Source organism: Anticarsia gemmatalis, chromosome 19 (assembly GCF_050436995.1).
Source record: "Anticarsia gemmatalis isolate Benzon Research Colony breed Stoneville strain chromosome 19, ilAntGemm2 primary, whole genome shotgun sequence".
NCBI classification, from domain to species: domain Eukaryota; kingdom Metazoa; phylum Arthropoda; class Insecta; order Lepidoptera; family Erebidae; genus Anticarsia; species Anticarsia gemmatalis.
This window is the reverse complement of record NC_134763.1, coordinates 1591131-1606425: the sequence shown is the minus strand read 5'-3', so window position 1 is coordinate 1606425 and position 15295 is coordinate 1591131. Positions and strand designations below refer to the sequence as shown.

Genomic DNA, 15295 nt, shown 5'->3' with positions numbered 1-15295 from the left:
TAAATAACAATATAATATCAATTATATGTATATTTCCTTACATTCGTAATAAAATAAATTATTTTCTCTGCATAACTATACATACTCTGTACCATTTCAATTATGACTATCACTTTACAAAACACTTAAAATAAATTATATATCATCAAATATATTATTTGGTGTAATAACTTATTGTTTGAGCGATTATCTAAACAAACATGAATTGAATTAAAGTTTGCTTCCCGTAGCGTCGTGTACACGAGCCAATCAACTTTTTATGCCTGAATATAGTCGAAGGCCAATATTCAGGTGGTCAAAACTGCGCAGTGGTTTGTTACTATATTCAGCCTAGTGTTGCCTAACCTTCCCGCGACGTTGTCCGCGCGGGTGACCGAATCGGAGCACTTTTGAGTTGAACCGCGCGTGCGTCCGCTTTACTCAGTTTCAGGTGTTAAGTTTACAAGGCGGGTCAGCGCCTCACGTCATCTGAACCGGTACAATGTAGGTACTGGCTCAGTACAAAAAATGGGCATTACAAATTGATTAAAAATTGATGCCCTACAACACTAATTTAGTCACAAAAAGTTAACTGGCGTGTATTGTAAGTTTATCTTGTGTCGCATAAAGTTAAACTAAAATTGTCTACTACATACTAGCTGTCTTACTAACAAACGTCGTGTAAGCTCCGATTACAGTCCGACAACTTAGTAGACAGCAAGCACGATTCATCCAAATTTTATTCATTGATTCTTACTATCTTCAGAATAAAAAGCAGCTATCGAAATGATTTGCTTGATATCGAAAAGATTACTGTCGGTTGTATAAGCCTAATCGTCTCTAGGGTACCTACTATATTCTGAATTTTGCTTACCCACGTCTTCCGAAAACCTTGCATACAAGGCTCTCTACTGAGTTGTTGGACTTATAGTTATTAATATACATACATAAACATCCTTTTTCCCGTTGAAGTGAACTTACAAACTTCCCTTGCTACATTCACATCCACACACCTTGTCATACAGGCCCGGTTACGAGTAGCACCTTATCTTTTTGCAAGACATCACCGATATGATCTGTGAATGTCTTTCTAGGAAATCTCCTCCCGGCGTTTCTAGTACTACATTTATTTGAAACTGTATAACTAGTAACTAATAAGAGATTACACGACGATATTAGTAAGAATAATTAGTTTTGTTCATGAGTGTGTGACGTGTCTTCGATGGAAGATGTCGAGCGCTTCCCACTGCTTGGTGTGTAGTAAGATGTGCGGTCGGCGCGTTCTCATGTACTGTACCGCCTCTGTTGGGGACCAGCCGTTTTTCTGTAACAATATAATATTATATATAATACTAGCTGACCCGCGCAACTTCGCTTGCGTCAAATCTATACTAATATTATAAAGCTGAAGAGTTTGTTTGTTTGATTGTTTGTTTGTTTGTTTGAACGCGCTAATCTCGGTGACTACTGGTCCGATTTGAAAAAATCTTTTAGTGTTAGATAGCTCATTTATCGAGGAAGGCTATAGGCTATATATCATCACGCTACGACCAATAGGAGCCGAGTACCAGTGAAAAATGTTACAAAAATGGGGAAAATTATGATTCTCTTATGTGACGCAAGCGAAGCTGCGCGGGTCAGCTAGTAAGACAGAATAGGTAAAAATTTTCCCCGTTTTTGTAACATTTTTTATTGCTACTCTGCTCCTATTGGTCGTAGCGTGATGATATATAGCCTATAACCTTCCTCGATAAATGGACTATCTAACACTGAAAGAATTTTTCAAATCGGACCAGTAGTTCCTGAGATTAGCGCGTTCAAACAAACAAACAATCAAACAAACTCTTCAGCTTTATAATATTAGTATAGATAGGTATCCTAACCTTTAAATTTTCAATCGTGTATAAGACCCGTTGCATTATAATATTATGTGTACTAGTCGCGAGAGTTTAAAAACAATAATATTATATAGACATGATATCACGCTTGTTATGCTCGAAGGTGCATGTAGAGGTGAATGACATGCACCCACGTTTCCCCATTAACTCACAGTTTGCCGCGATTTTTGTGAAAATGTAATAAGATGCGAGCCTAAGGCCATTTACCGGGCACTTTAGCAAATTTCGAGATATTATTGAAAAATATTCTAATATTCATGACAAAAAACCTTTGTCTGATTCGAGAATCGAACCCGAGACCTTATGATCAGCTAACTTCGCTCTCGTAGCCGTTAGGAGGAGTTTACCGAACTTACCATCATGAGGTAGCAGCCGACTAGTGTCGCACTCCTGGTTCTGCCCGCCTTACAGTGCACGTACACCGTGCCGTTGTTTATTTGTTGCATGTCTGTCGGTATGCCCGTCAGCTTGCGTTCTGCTGGTAGGAATCTGGAAAAATATGTCGATGTCTTAATTTAGTTAAATAAATAAAAAACTGACTGTGTCTGTGGCACAGTCAGTAGTGTGACTGGCGGGCATGAGGACCCAAATTCGGTTCCCGAGTCGGAAAAAAATACTCATCGTCTTTACTAATAACATTTATATTACTTACGTTATTTAATCTAATAATTCTGTAATAGATTATTTATCTGATCTTTGCCTACCTGTCTGTCTTGGAAGAAAGCATGATGACGCGACTTCCCGATTCGGGAAATAATGCCTTGTGAGTCATATACAGAACATATAGCGATAAAATGCGACATAAAAACTATTTACTCCTGGTTTCTGAGGTACATATAGCGGTAGTTTATCTTTACAATAGGGTTTAAACTCATATAAAACGCTATTGAATTGATAAATTACCGCTATGTACCTCAGAAACCGGGGTAAATTGTAAGTGCACTAACCTGTTGATAAAAGTGACACCTTCGAACAGTTTCTCTTGGTCCGGCGCCTCAAATATATCTGTAGTAGCCAACTGCAGGAATTCAACGCCCTGTTCCCGCCATTTCTGTAAAGACAACTCAAGTAAGCAGTGTTGCCAAACAACTTGTACAATTTCACTACAGCATAAACGAAATTATAGAGGCCAGTGGCTAATTAACAACAGCCGCGCGGATCGATCTCTCACGTTATTACGTCTAGCTGAAAGCGGTCTGTGGATGGGTGACCATATTATACATTCCGAGCTCCTCCGTGTCTCGTAAGGCATGTTATATTGTGGGTGCTGGCTGTCATTTTCAAAGAATTTTGACAGTCGTTACCAGTAGGTAGTCAGTCTTAACGGGGGTGTTGAATTTGTGTTACAACCCAGGTCACCGGGTTGTGGAGGTCCGATATGCAGGCGCTCTATGCAAAATACTGGTATTCGGCTGCATCCGGTGAGACTGGAAGCCGACTCCAACATAGTTGGAAAAAAAGGCGAGGCTGATGAGGATAATCACATCTTAGGTCTGCTTTAAAACAATGATAGGGCGCGATGGCGGACTTATTGCGCTTCGATCTCGTAATTGATAGATCAGTCAATCGAGTCTTCTGCACTGGGTCTACGTTTCGTGAGAATTCAAAGCCTCGGGACGGACAAACAGGGTAGTGTAAGAAACAGGGTGCCTTTTTTACCCCATATGAACAGAATTAAAAATAATTCGAATGAGTACTGGGTTTTCTTGGGAACTAGCTGACTCGCGCAACTTCGCTTGGGTCACATAAGAGAGAATGGGTCAAAATTTTCCCCGTTTTTGTACCATTTTTTATTGGTACTCTGCTCCTATTGGTCGTAGCGTGATGATATATATAGCCCATAACCTTCCTCGATAAATGGGCTATCTAACATTGAAAGATTTTTTCAAATTGGACCAGTAGTTCCTGCGATTAGCGCGTTCAAACAAACAAAAAAACTCTTCAGCTTTATAATATTAGTATAGATATAACGCAACATCAGTTTGCATAACCCAATAAATGGGTCTATGACTATGTCACAACTTGTGCAAAAATATACCTAGTCGGCATAGGGTTTTTTAATGAGTCAACAGATTTTTTTACTCGTTCAAGGTTACGTAAAAATGTTAAAAATAAGTATATAATTCAGTGAAAAATTATATTAAGCAAATATTTGAACAAAAATAGAAAAAAGTGATGTCACTATATCGTAAAAAAATATGTTAATAGAGAATAGCTATTTGACTGGTAGCGAAAAAACCGTATTGTGCAATAACAGTCGCATGAGGAAAGTCTTGAAAAAATAGCAGATTAAATTTCCATATAGGTATTTAGTAAGAATAACAAATTGTTGCATGAATATCAAGATCTCATTATAATTCAGTTTGACAATAGACATGTGAGCATAGACAATTAGCATAACTTTTTTAGTAGACAAAGGTCGAGACATGCCTCTGATAAAGGCATAAAGAAACGCTTTGTTACATAGATATGAGAGAAGACCTCTGAACTGTGCGATGAAGGAGTAACGCACATTATTAGAATATTTCTAGGTTTGTTAAGAATCTTTGTTTACGTACTAGAAGTTTCTTGATCGTACGAATCGATAAATCTATCTAGGGCCCAGCTAGTATAATATACTAGCTGACCCGCGCAACTTCGCTTGCGTACCTAACATAAGAGAGAATGGATAAAAATTTTCCCCGTTTTTGTAACATTTTTTAATGGTACTCTGCTCCTATTGGTCGTAGCGTGATGTTGTATAGCCTATAGCCTTCCTCGATAAATGGGCTATCTAACACTGAAAGAATTATTCAAATCGGACCAGTAGTTCCTGAGATTAGCGCGTTCAAACAAACAAACAAACTCTTCAGCTTTATAATATTAGTATAGATTACATACCTCAGCATCATTGGAGAATATTTTCAGTTCATATGTCTCATTCATAGACACCACTCCTTTCATATTCTCTTCCTCTTTTAACTGTAATCAGAACAGAAGAAGACAGTGTATTTATTGCAGTAAATAATAATAAATTTAACCCATTAATGTCCCACTGCTGAGCAAGTGTCTCCTCCAGTAATGAGGGATTAGACCTTGAGTCTAACATGCTGGCCAACTGTGGGATGGGGCAAATTATATTAATTATATTATAATTATTTAACTGCATGTTTGACGCAGTGGTTATCATGGTCACCTCGCTGAAATAACATAGCATGAGTGTGGTGGCTTTGAAACCAAACCACAACAAATGTTTGTATGATGAACATGAGTATATTTTGAGCCTGGTTTATAATTTATCTGTATAAGTATATATTTAGAAGTATATAAATAAAATAAATATTTTTGGACAACTCACACACAGTCATGTGATTCCAAACTAAGCAGAGCTTGTACTATGGTAACCAGACAACTGATAAACATACTTATATACTTCTAAATACATACTTATATAGATAAATTAACATCCAGGCTCAGAACATATACTCATGCTCATCACACAAATATTTGTTCCGGGTGGGATTCGAACCCACCACACGCGGCTCTACGGTTATTGCGGCAAGGTGACTGCTTAAACCACTGCGCCAAACGTGCAGTTAATAATATATAATAATATAATATATGTTAATATAAGTCTGTTTATCAGTTAGTTGGTTGCCATAGTACAGTACCGTAGTTTGAAATGAAAAGTCTATGTGTGAGTTGTCCAATGATATTTATTTGTTTACTTATACTTGTTTCCCAATCTATACTAATATTATAAATGTAATGAAAATAACTCTGTCTGTCTGTCTGTCTGCTACTCAATCACGCCTAAACTACTGAACCAATTTGCATGAAATTTGGTATGGAGATATTTTGATACTCGAGAAAGGACATAGGCTATATATCATCACGCTACGACCAAAAGGAGCAGAGTACCAGTAAGTAATGTTACAAAAACGGGGAAAAATTACACCCATTCTCTCTTATTGGACAAAAGCGAAGTTGCGCGGGTCAGCTAGTACACACATAATACTAATTATTGTGTTAAAAGTGCAGTTATGTTAACAAGCTGTTATGTTTGTCCGGAGGCTGATTCATTAGTCACCAATCAAGTTATTTAATACAAATACATAATTTTATTTATAAGTAATTATAGTCTCTATTCTCTATTATTAATAATCTTGTTATTTTCCTTAGTTGTTTTTTCAGTACTTTTGTGCTGAACAGAAGCGATCATTCTTATTAGACATTTCTATTGACTTATAATAGAATGAGGGCAATTTTTTTATAAAAATATCCTCACTCATGTATATTGCAATAAGGAAAACTTCAGTTTCCCATAATGACTACCTACTAGTATTATATTATGTTCATGAAACTTAAGTGTTTGAGTCCAATCCCAACATAAATATAAAGATTAATATACATCTAAATATCATTGGACAAATCACACAAAGATTTTGATTTCAAACTACTGTTCTGTACTATGGTAACAAAAAAACTGATAAACATACTTATAAATACATACATACATAAACAGATAAACTAACAACCAGGCTCAGAACAAATATTCATGCTTGTCACAAAAATATTTATCTCCAGTACATTATACAATTTTGTAAGGACTATACCAAGTGGTGTTCTTTGGTATGTTGCCTAACCCTATGGCAAAAAGATGTGATTTTATGTATGTATGTACAAACATATATGACTCCCAGTATCCACACATGACATTGATAAATAAATTTAATAATATTTTCACAAATGAATTATACTTTGAAAAATTTATCTATACAAATTGTAAATCTCATTAAATGATTTAAAACCACAGTAATCTACGACTTACAATGCTAAACATGCTAACAACTACATTATTTACTTGGTAAATATTATACATCGTATGACTTCACTCATAAAACACGTAAAAACACCTTCGATGGAGAAACTGACCAATGACCAAATAACCTACAAATTCGTACCTGTTTTGTCATTGATGGGAAAGGGAGAGCGCCCAGGATCACTGTGTCATCCATCCTGTCATACCACCGCCTGCTGGTCACCTTCTCCATCAAGACATTGTACAGTAGAGTCGGATAAAAAGTCACTCGAGCGAACATCGCCGTACCCTATTAAAAACAACAGTTATGTTTAGTTTTAACGCTAGGAACCGGCACTAGCAGTACTGCGCCGCGAAGTAGTGACGCTGCAAGGCATTACCATGGTGAAAGCTGGACTCCGTGGTGGGGATTGAATTAATTTTTGTTTGAAGATCCTCCTCCTTCGAAGGTTGACACCGTTGACAACTTGACACTTGACAGATAAAGAATTTGACGTTTATCACTATTTATGACAGTGACAGTAGAAGCGTTTCGATACTTCGATTTTATTTATTTTAATTAAAAACTGTATTTTACTATTTCCATTATTAATTAAAATATATTGATTTTGTATAGCAAAGAATAAATATTTAATAGATTCTTTGTGTAAATAAGTGACAAATGGAGGCAGAAAACTGATTTGTGAAAAAGCTCCTGGCACCGTACAAAATAGTATACCCTCTCTTCGACATTTTGCCTATAAAAATATTTAGGCGCTAAGAGGTGTCAGTTAATTAAGTTTAGTAATAGTTGAGGGTTTCTATGTATGTTTGTACGTTGGTCATTAGACATTTATTGAGAATAAGATATTGACTGACTTTACACACAATAACTTAATAATTCTTATCTAATGTTTCATGATTGAACTACATATACACTTTGTGTATAAAATAGTCTAGCAGGAAGAGTTTTATGAGAAACAGAATAAATAATGATAAAATAATGTATTTGAGGGATGAAAGCTAATACTACTCGTAGGTATAGGTTCTATAATGCACATTACGTACAAATAATAATATTATAATGTAGACTACTACGGCGTACCTGTATAGAAACTACAACATTGATCGAAAATAAAATCAGTCAATCTATTTAATCTTTCATGATATACCTATTATTATAATTGTGACGAACTTTAATGAAGGTCATCGAAACGCCATCGCCATTATTTTCGCACGGATAATCTGTCGGATAGATAAAATGAGAATAAATATATGAAAAAAAAACTGTCAATATTCCACTTTATGAGCTGACTAACATCTATTCAAACGTAGAAATTGGCCATAGGTTTAAAATTTATTAATATACTATTGTATTTTGACCCCAATTACGTTAACTTAACCTTTTTTTATCTTAAAAATTTTGAAGACGGTTCAGCTAGAACCGTCTTCGAAATTTTTAAAATACTGGAAATTATAAATGGTTCTTTAAGTTATTAATTGTATTGGAACTTTTTATAAAAGCCGAAACCGAGCTTCTGGTATCTAGTTACTGTTAGAATTAGTCATTTTTAACTCCTTCGCCTTCCAATATTTCAGTTTACAAAGTATTTTTTTTTTCGTTCACAATTTATTAATTCGCTGGCCACGCCGGGTTCCTTTCAAAAGTTGAAAGAGATATCATCGGGTTGATGTATGGCGGCCATTTGTAAACGCAGCGGGGTGCCAGCTGAGCAACGACATTCCGAATTCAAATTAAATTAAAACGCGGTAAAAACAACGTGTTTCCGTTTTGGGGTGTTCGCTATTTAAATTCGAGATAGATTCGATCTGCACTAATTTGTCTATGACATATATATTCAGTTTTGAAAGTGAGCTTTGAAAATGTCAGATATTTTCGATAATGAGGTAGATAACGTAAAAGTAGCTTCTTCAGGTACTCTGATCTGAGACGCTTTCTAAATTATTTTATAGGTAAAATTAACAGTCATTCAAACGAACCTGCAAGTTTAGAACATAGACAAGTTATTGTCTTAAAAAGTCTAATCTATTTGAATTTCTGTAGGTACATAAATAAACTGGCGTCTTACATTGACATTTTTGCAAACGTTTGCTGCAAGGTGCACACGATTAACTCTTGCAAATAAACAGAATAATACAAAATAAATGCATAAACACTAAGCGCAAGGTAATAAGTAAGAAAAAGTACTTCTACAAATGGGGTAATTTGATAGTAACATAGTTTCATCGCGCTTCTAAGAAACGTCGGAAGGGTCACTTTAAATAATCAGTTGGTAGATAATTAAATTTGGGCAGTTAATGTAGAACATTTGTCAGTGAAACAAAGGGACGTGGTATGTAGCTCCGACGCGTCTCTCTGCGCGTGAAAATAGTTTTGTTATGCAGATTACACAGTGGTAACATTAATAAAACGCAACGTTCTGTCGCGATAAAATACCATTAAATATTGTATTCAATTACGCATTTTAAACACTTGATATCTTTGCCATTTGCGTATAAAACCGGCCGTTAACTAATTGCTTACACGTTTGTAGTTTCATACCTAACCGAGTGGGACGATAATATACTGAATAGGCAATGTACATTAATGTATATCTGTTACCTGTACAGATGTCGTTGGACGTGGAACCTAATTACCTTTCGATATGATATAATTTACGTAACTATACTTTTTAAGTATCACCGCATGACCCGAGCGAGCACAATCCCGCCGCGGAGCGCATTAAGCCGCGATACCCCGCCTCATCTGTCATCATTAATGCCACGGTATCCTAATAAGTTTGCTACAATAAATAAAATAAGAAATATCAAAGAGTTGCGCCCCGTTTAATGGTTGTAATTGTGGCCAAATGAAATATGGCCGCAGACGATACGGACTCTCTGCCGTGGGTGTCTACCCGCCTTAATATCGACGTTTACACGCTATAAATATTTTAAATGATTATCTTAATGCGGCATTTGAAGTCGTCATTTACATAAGCGACGATGGAATGAGGTTGAGACGAGCCCGCTGCTGTTAAAACATTCGCACCCCGTTCGCGAAATAGCCGCCAAAGTAAACTCGCTTTCATCACGTATGTCTCATAAATAGTGGAGCGGTGCAACTCGCGTCGGGGCCGAACTAAATCTGAGCGTATTATGCGCGCCCTGTCGAACATCAGACGCTTATTTGTGTCCAAAAAGCGCTCGAAAGACTTAAAGCCTTCCCGGTTGATGTATGGCGGCGACACGTGAATGCCGACCTTTATATTCAAATCGAGGGTATTCAAATGCGCTCGTTGTCTATGCGACGGTTGACAATTCGCGGGCACTTTCGAAAAAGGAACGCGGGAAACGTCATATCACTGGCGATGGCGAAGTTGGAAGTCGAATTTTGCTTTTTGGCGCGTCGATACGCATCTGGCTTCTGGGCTGCGTTCAGGAGTCATGTTCGGTGTTTGCTTTTATTTCAGTTCGATTGTGTCCGGAGGAGATATAGTTTGAGATCTGAAGATATTTTGACGTGCGCCGCTGATAAAGTTAGTGTTTCGCGGCGGGCGGAGAGTTAACGAGCGGCTGAGTAATGAGCGATGCTATTGTGATTTGAACAATGGCCGCGATCGCTATTGTTTATATAATTGAAAATGATATTCGATAACGACCGGTGTGTTTAGACGCGGCACCTGCTCTCTATAAATTGTCAGATAAAAGTATTTTCTACTTTCGTTTGCGGTATTTCCGATGTTATCTGAGGTGCATTTAAAGTGGAAATATTTTTACGGTGCGTAGTGGTTATAATTAGGTTGGATGGCGGCTTATTTGCAAATTTCTTGTTCCGAAAGTTGATGCAAATGTAGGTGGTAGTTGGTAGACGCGCGGACGTAGGATCTGCATACAATGAGAGGTGCATCGCTCCAGTTCATCCGTAATTTACTGCTGATCCCGCCGCTTAGATGTCGCGCTAAGATACTACCGAACCTAATTTAAAATAAAATGTTTAGTAAGTATGGCTTCTGTCGGTCTTCAGACTTAGGAGACTGCAGTTGATGGGTTTCTCTCGATAAAGTTAGAGAAAAAATAAATCGATAATAAGGTTTAAAAAGTTATTTCGGAAGTTGTCAGATCGAATAGAAACGTAGAGATAGTTTCTAGGGTAATTATTCGTATTTACTAGCACATTTTAATGAAACAAAACAACTGTGTCTTAAATTCTTCTTATCCGTTCTCCATACCTATTAATTATTTATTACATCACTAAAATATTAAATATCGACGAAAAAGTCGTTCTACAATGTATTAAGAAGAATCAAAAAGATTTAGAAAAGGGCGTACCTACATTAAATAATTTTAAATAAACAAAGGAGTTTTTTATCAGCTGTTCGTTACCAATTATATTTAGTCGGAACGCCTACTGTTGACAAATTGATGTGCATTTCTGTACGGGCGCGCGCCCTTTTCATTTTTAAATATGGCCGACTCTAAGGGTGATCTGTTTCGTGTTAAAATAGGGTTGTAACTGTGTAATTTACAACATTTTTGTGGCAAAATTAACCACATTCCTAATGCATTTTGTGGTTTTTTGAATAATATACGTGGATATCTGATAAATAGGTTTATTGGCTGGCGTTTATGCAAAGAACGTGACTTGTAACTATTTGCATATAATGGAAATCAATTAATTAAAAAATATCTCAATTAAATTACTAAAGTATGCAACTCCTACATATCCCCATTATAATATTTTTTCACCAGCTGTCCTGAACCATATACAGGGCAGTGTTTACCTATGAATACCTTAGAATAATAATAAAATTTCTTTTTTTACTACACTATTACAAATGACAATCCAGCGCATTTGCTAACTAGTAAAGAACAAAGTAAAAAAAAATGTTGATCATGACTTAATTATCTCAACGTATAATAAATTTAATTTGGTAACACCTCTCTTCTCTCTGGTACTGTCCGCGTATGACAGATGACTTTCATGGACATACCGCGCCTTACCGCGGTTAATTTACATTGTGGGTAATATAAAGTTGTGGCCGCGCAGCTTGCACGCACCTGCGAACCTTCGCCACCATATTTCTTCTTAATTGGTTGCTTGTCTTATAAAAATAATATTGTAACAGACAATTAACGTCTCATTACTGTATTAATACAATCTATGAGATGTACAATTGCATGGATTTTATTTCCCAATGTAAAGTTATAGAGGGCTTCTTGAATTGCTACAAGCTTGTCAGACGTTATGGAGCGGTATGGCTAGCAATAGTATGCTATTAATATGATGTTGAGTACCTTATTTATAGCTGGCTGATGCAGATAATACGTACTAATTGCGAGAGTTATTTATTTTATGCATAATAAAAAGTTCCAGTTGCGTTTTGCAGGACTGTCGAGCAGTTTACTGCAGCATAATTGCATACTTGACTACCAGTCAAATCAGCTACTCTTTATGAAGTGTCAAAAACGCATTTTAGTATAGAAATACGGTGTAGTGACGTCACAGTATAGCTTTTTGTTAAAAAATGTTTCAGTCTGTAATAATTACCATCTCAACATTACTTACGAAATAAATTATATAGCCTGAGTATTTTAGATGACCATTTATAAGTTCAAGTTTAATAATTTTTCTTTTACTAAGTGCCCAATTGTTTTGCAAGAATGAGTAAGATAACGACAAAACGTACCTAATTTAATTTAAACCTAACATTTAATACGTTTACCGAACGCTATAGGTACGCTCTACTGCCCACGCCCATGTAAGTCATTTAACAACTTCAGTGCACTATCTAAGTCGCTTACAAAAACTAGAGTAACAAAAATACATGCAAATTGACTTAATTTATCTACATCCATTGAAAAACGTTAGATGTCCAAACAAAAACTTAGAGGATTCAATTCAAATGCCGCCATTGTTGTCTGCCAAAGACTTCTTTACTTTTTTTTTGTAACTTGATAAACGATTCGTTCGGTAATTCGTTTACCGAACATCGATTAATTATGTTTTAAATCGGCAAGTCTATTATCGGTTTTGACGGCGTGTCACTGGCGACGTAGTTTGTCAAAATCGTTGGGATAATTCCCACGAGTGGTGTCACAATATTTGTTGGGTCGGTTTGTGGTTTGACTGCGGTTTTCATGGAGGAGCTAAAGTTTAAGTTATGATAGCGTTCATTGTGGATATTCTGATAGTGTATTTACTATGTCTTTGCCTGCCCCTATGGGTAGAAGGCGTGATTTGATGTATGTATGTATTAGTATAAAAAACAGTTTTTTATTTAGTCGTCCCTATTCATCTCGCTTTATTGTTTTATTTGTATAACGAGCAAAGGAGAAGTTGCTAATCTTCAGTCTCATTATGTTGCTAATTCGAAAATTTTCGAAAACTATAATAATCTAATATACCAGAGCTTCTATCGTGCGACTAGGTAACATGTCATTACTCTACATCACATGCAGTTTACTATGACGTAGTATAAACGTTTGTAACTTGAGCAGTTATTCTAACGGCTTCGTTTAAAGTATCGCCTATTCATAATAGTCGGCGTTACCTTCTACCTCAGTACTAAAGATTAATGATGACAAATCAATTTGTAACAAACGTATTTAAAAAATAGCAACGCGGAACCCACCATAGAATTCGTGGCGTGTACCTGTTTTTTTTTAAAGTTTAGCTACCGGCGATTTGACGTGCTCTGTGGAAACTAATTGACAGTTGATCGTGGTACTTTGACAGTTTGACTAATGTTGCTCTATAGTCGATGCTCAAGTTTGACAGGTGAATTAAGACGTGGAATGGGAGTGTCGACATCAACATTATTAACGGGAATAGCTATGTGACGCAGGATGGCCGGCCTGAGTTAATAAGTGGGGTGGAATTTTAGCTGACGACGGCTAACAATAGCATAATTTGTATTCTGAATTGTAAAGTAAAACATTGCCTTAATTTCATAGTCCGGTTAAAGGGATAACCGACATGACCAGTAAAAGGTCAGGAACGAGACGTTCACGTGCTTTCCGAGGCGCGGAGATCTACAAATCTCTACTTTGCAACTCCGAACAATGAATTAATCATGTCTTGACAGAGAAACACAGGGATACATTTCTTTTAACTCGGACCGGGATTCGAACCAGAGACGTTTACGTGGCAGCCGCATATGTAGGTACCGACCGCGGGATTAGCTAGTGGTGGTATGTCATTGGAAAGCTGTCTCTGCGGTCTAAGCGACAGCGTGGGTATCCGACTACCGATCATGAGGATTCGATTTCTGGGTAGGGCAATAAGTTTTGCATTTTATAAAATTTGAAAAAAATACCCGGTATGTGGCAATTGCATCGTAGGTGACGACATGAGTCTATAATAATAAATGGCGGTCGTACCTTCAGTTATAACAGGCGTGGTATTATGCATGGATTAGGATATAACAAAGCGCTTGTGAAAAATAATCTACACACAGATATCCAGTTTTGCTCTTATAAAACAAGGAAAACTATCAACCAGTGACTTGAGTCACACATAGCAACTAAGACGAGTCATATCCACCCGTAGTCGTGTACAAAACGAACAAACAATATTTGGTTATGACGAGAAATACATTCCCAAGAATTGAGACGTACCATCGACAAAGAGGTATGCCGAGTGTTTTTAAATCTGGCAACATTATATCATCTGTCAAAATTTTGACGTTTAACCCTTATAGTGATGTGTGTAAGTTAGAAAATCGCATGTCATTGAGTTTTTGAATGGCAAATGTGTATTTGTTATTGGTCGTTGATCGGTTTGTTCGATTAGACAGTAGATGGGTTATCAGCTGAGTGTTCCGAGGCTGGAATGTCAACCGGTGTTTTGTCGTGTGCTTGTTTATGTATCAAATGTGGTATTGGTTAGATTAGTTTGATTCTTTGAGTGAATAGTCTTGATGTTTATGAGGATTCGATTTTTTATGTTCTCACCGTTGCTTGTCTCGTTCAATAACATTTTGCTATCTTAAAACTTATGTAAATGATTAAAATAAAAAATTTAACCCACTTTTCCCAACCCAATTTGTCCCGCTGCTGGGCAAGGGTGAATGAAAGAGGGGATAGGCACATTTTATTCTTTTTATTGTTTTAAAGAACTCTTAGGTACGCAGATAAAACTACTGTACAAAATGAGAATGAAAGGGTTTTGGGAGAAAATGAATATATGGTTTTTTTTCACTGTAACGCCGATGACTTTAAAAAATTCGTACATTCTACAAAAATAATTGTTTTAAAATAAGTTGGCAGATCGTTGCCCGATTACAATTGGGCAGTAATTTAATCTCTTTGTACGATTTTAATTACTTGTTTTTCCCACAGTCTTTACTACCACAAAAATACAAACGTTCAACCGAACATTGCTAAATAAGTTGTAATACCGGACATAAGCACGTAGCTAAAATGCAGAATATAATACGTGTAATATTTCAAACATCATTGACACAACATTTAGAACTGAACATCGTACAAAAAGTCTAACTCCTCTGAGTTATTAGGTCGACCAATCTCTTGAGTCGTTCGCTGACGTGCAAAGGGCTTTTGTTAAGGCCTTAAGGGCTTATTAATCGTCAACGAGCCAACCCTGCGACTGGGCGGGGCGGCGGGCGCGGCTATC

The 15295-nt window shown here is 36.6% G+C and overlaps 1 protein-coding gene across 1 annotated transcript; it reads right to left on the bottom strand.

Annotated features, from left to right (window-relative positions):
- On the bottom strand, positions 1–7148 carry PTPMT1 (protein tyrosine phosphatase, mitochondrial 1). Its single transcript, XM_076126794.1, has 6 exons — positions 7059–7148; positions 6821–6967; positions 4758–4838; positions 2825–2928; positions 2234–2366; positions 1–1303 (listed from the first exon to the last, which is right to left on the bottom strand). The coding sequence occupies exons 1-6, from the start codon at positions 7059–7061 to the stop codon at positions 1178–1180; spliced, it is 594 nt and encodes a 197-aa protein (XP_075982909.1). The 5' UTR covers positions 7062–7148; the 3' UTR covers positions 1–1177.
- Positions 7149–15295: the final 8147 nt, after the last annotated feature.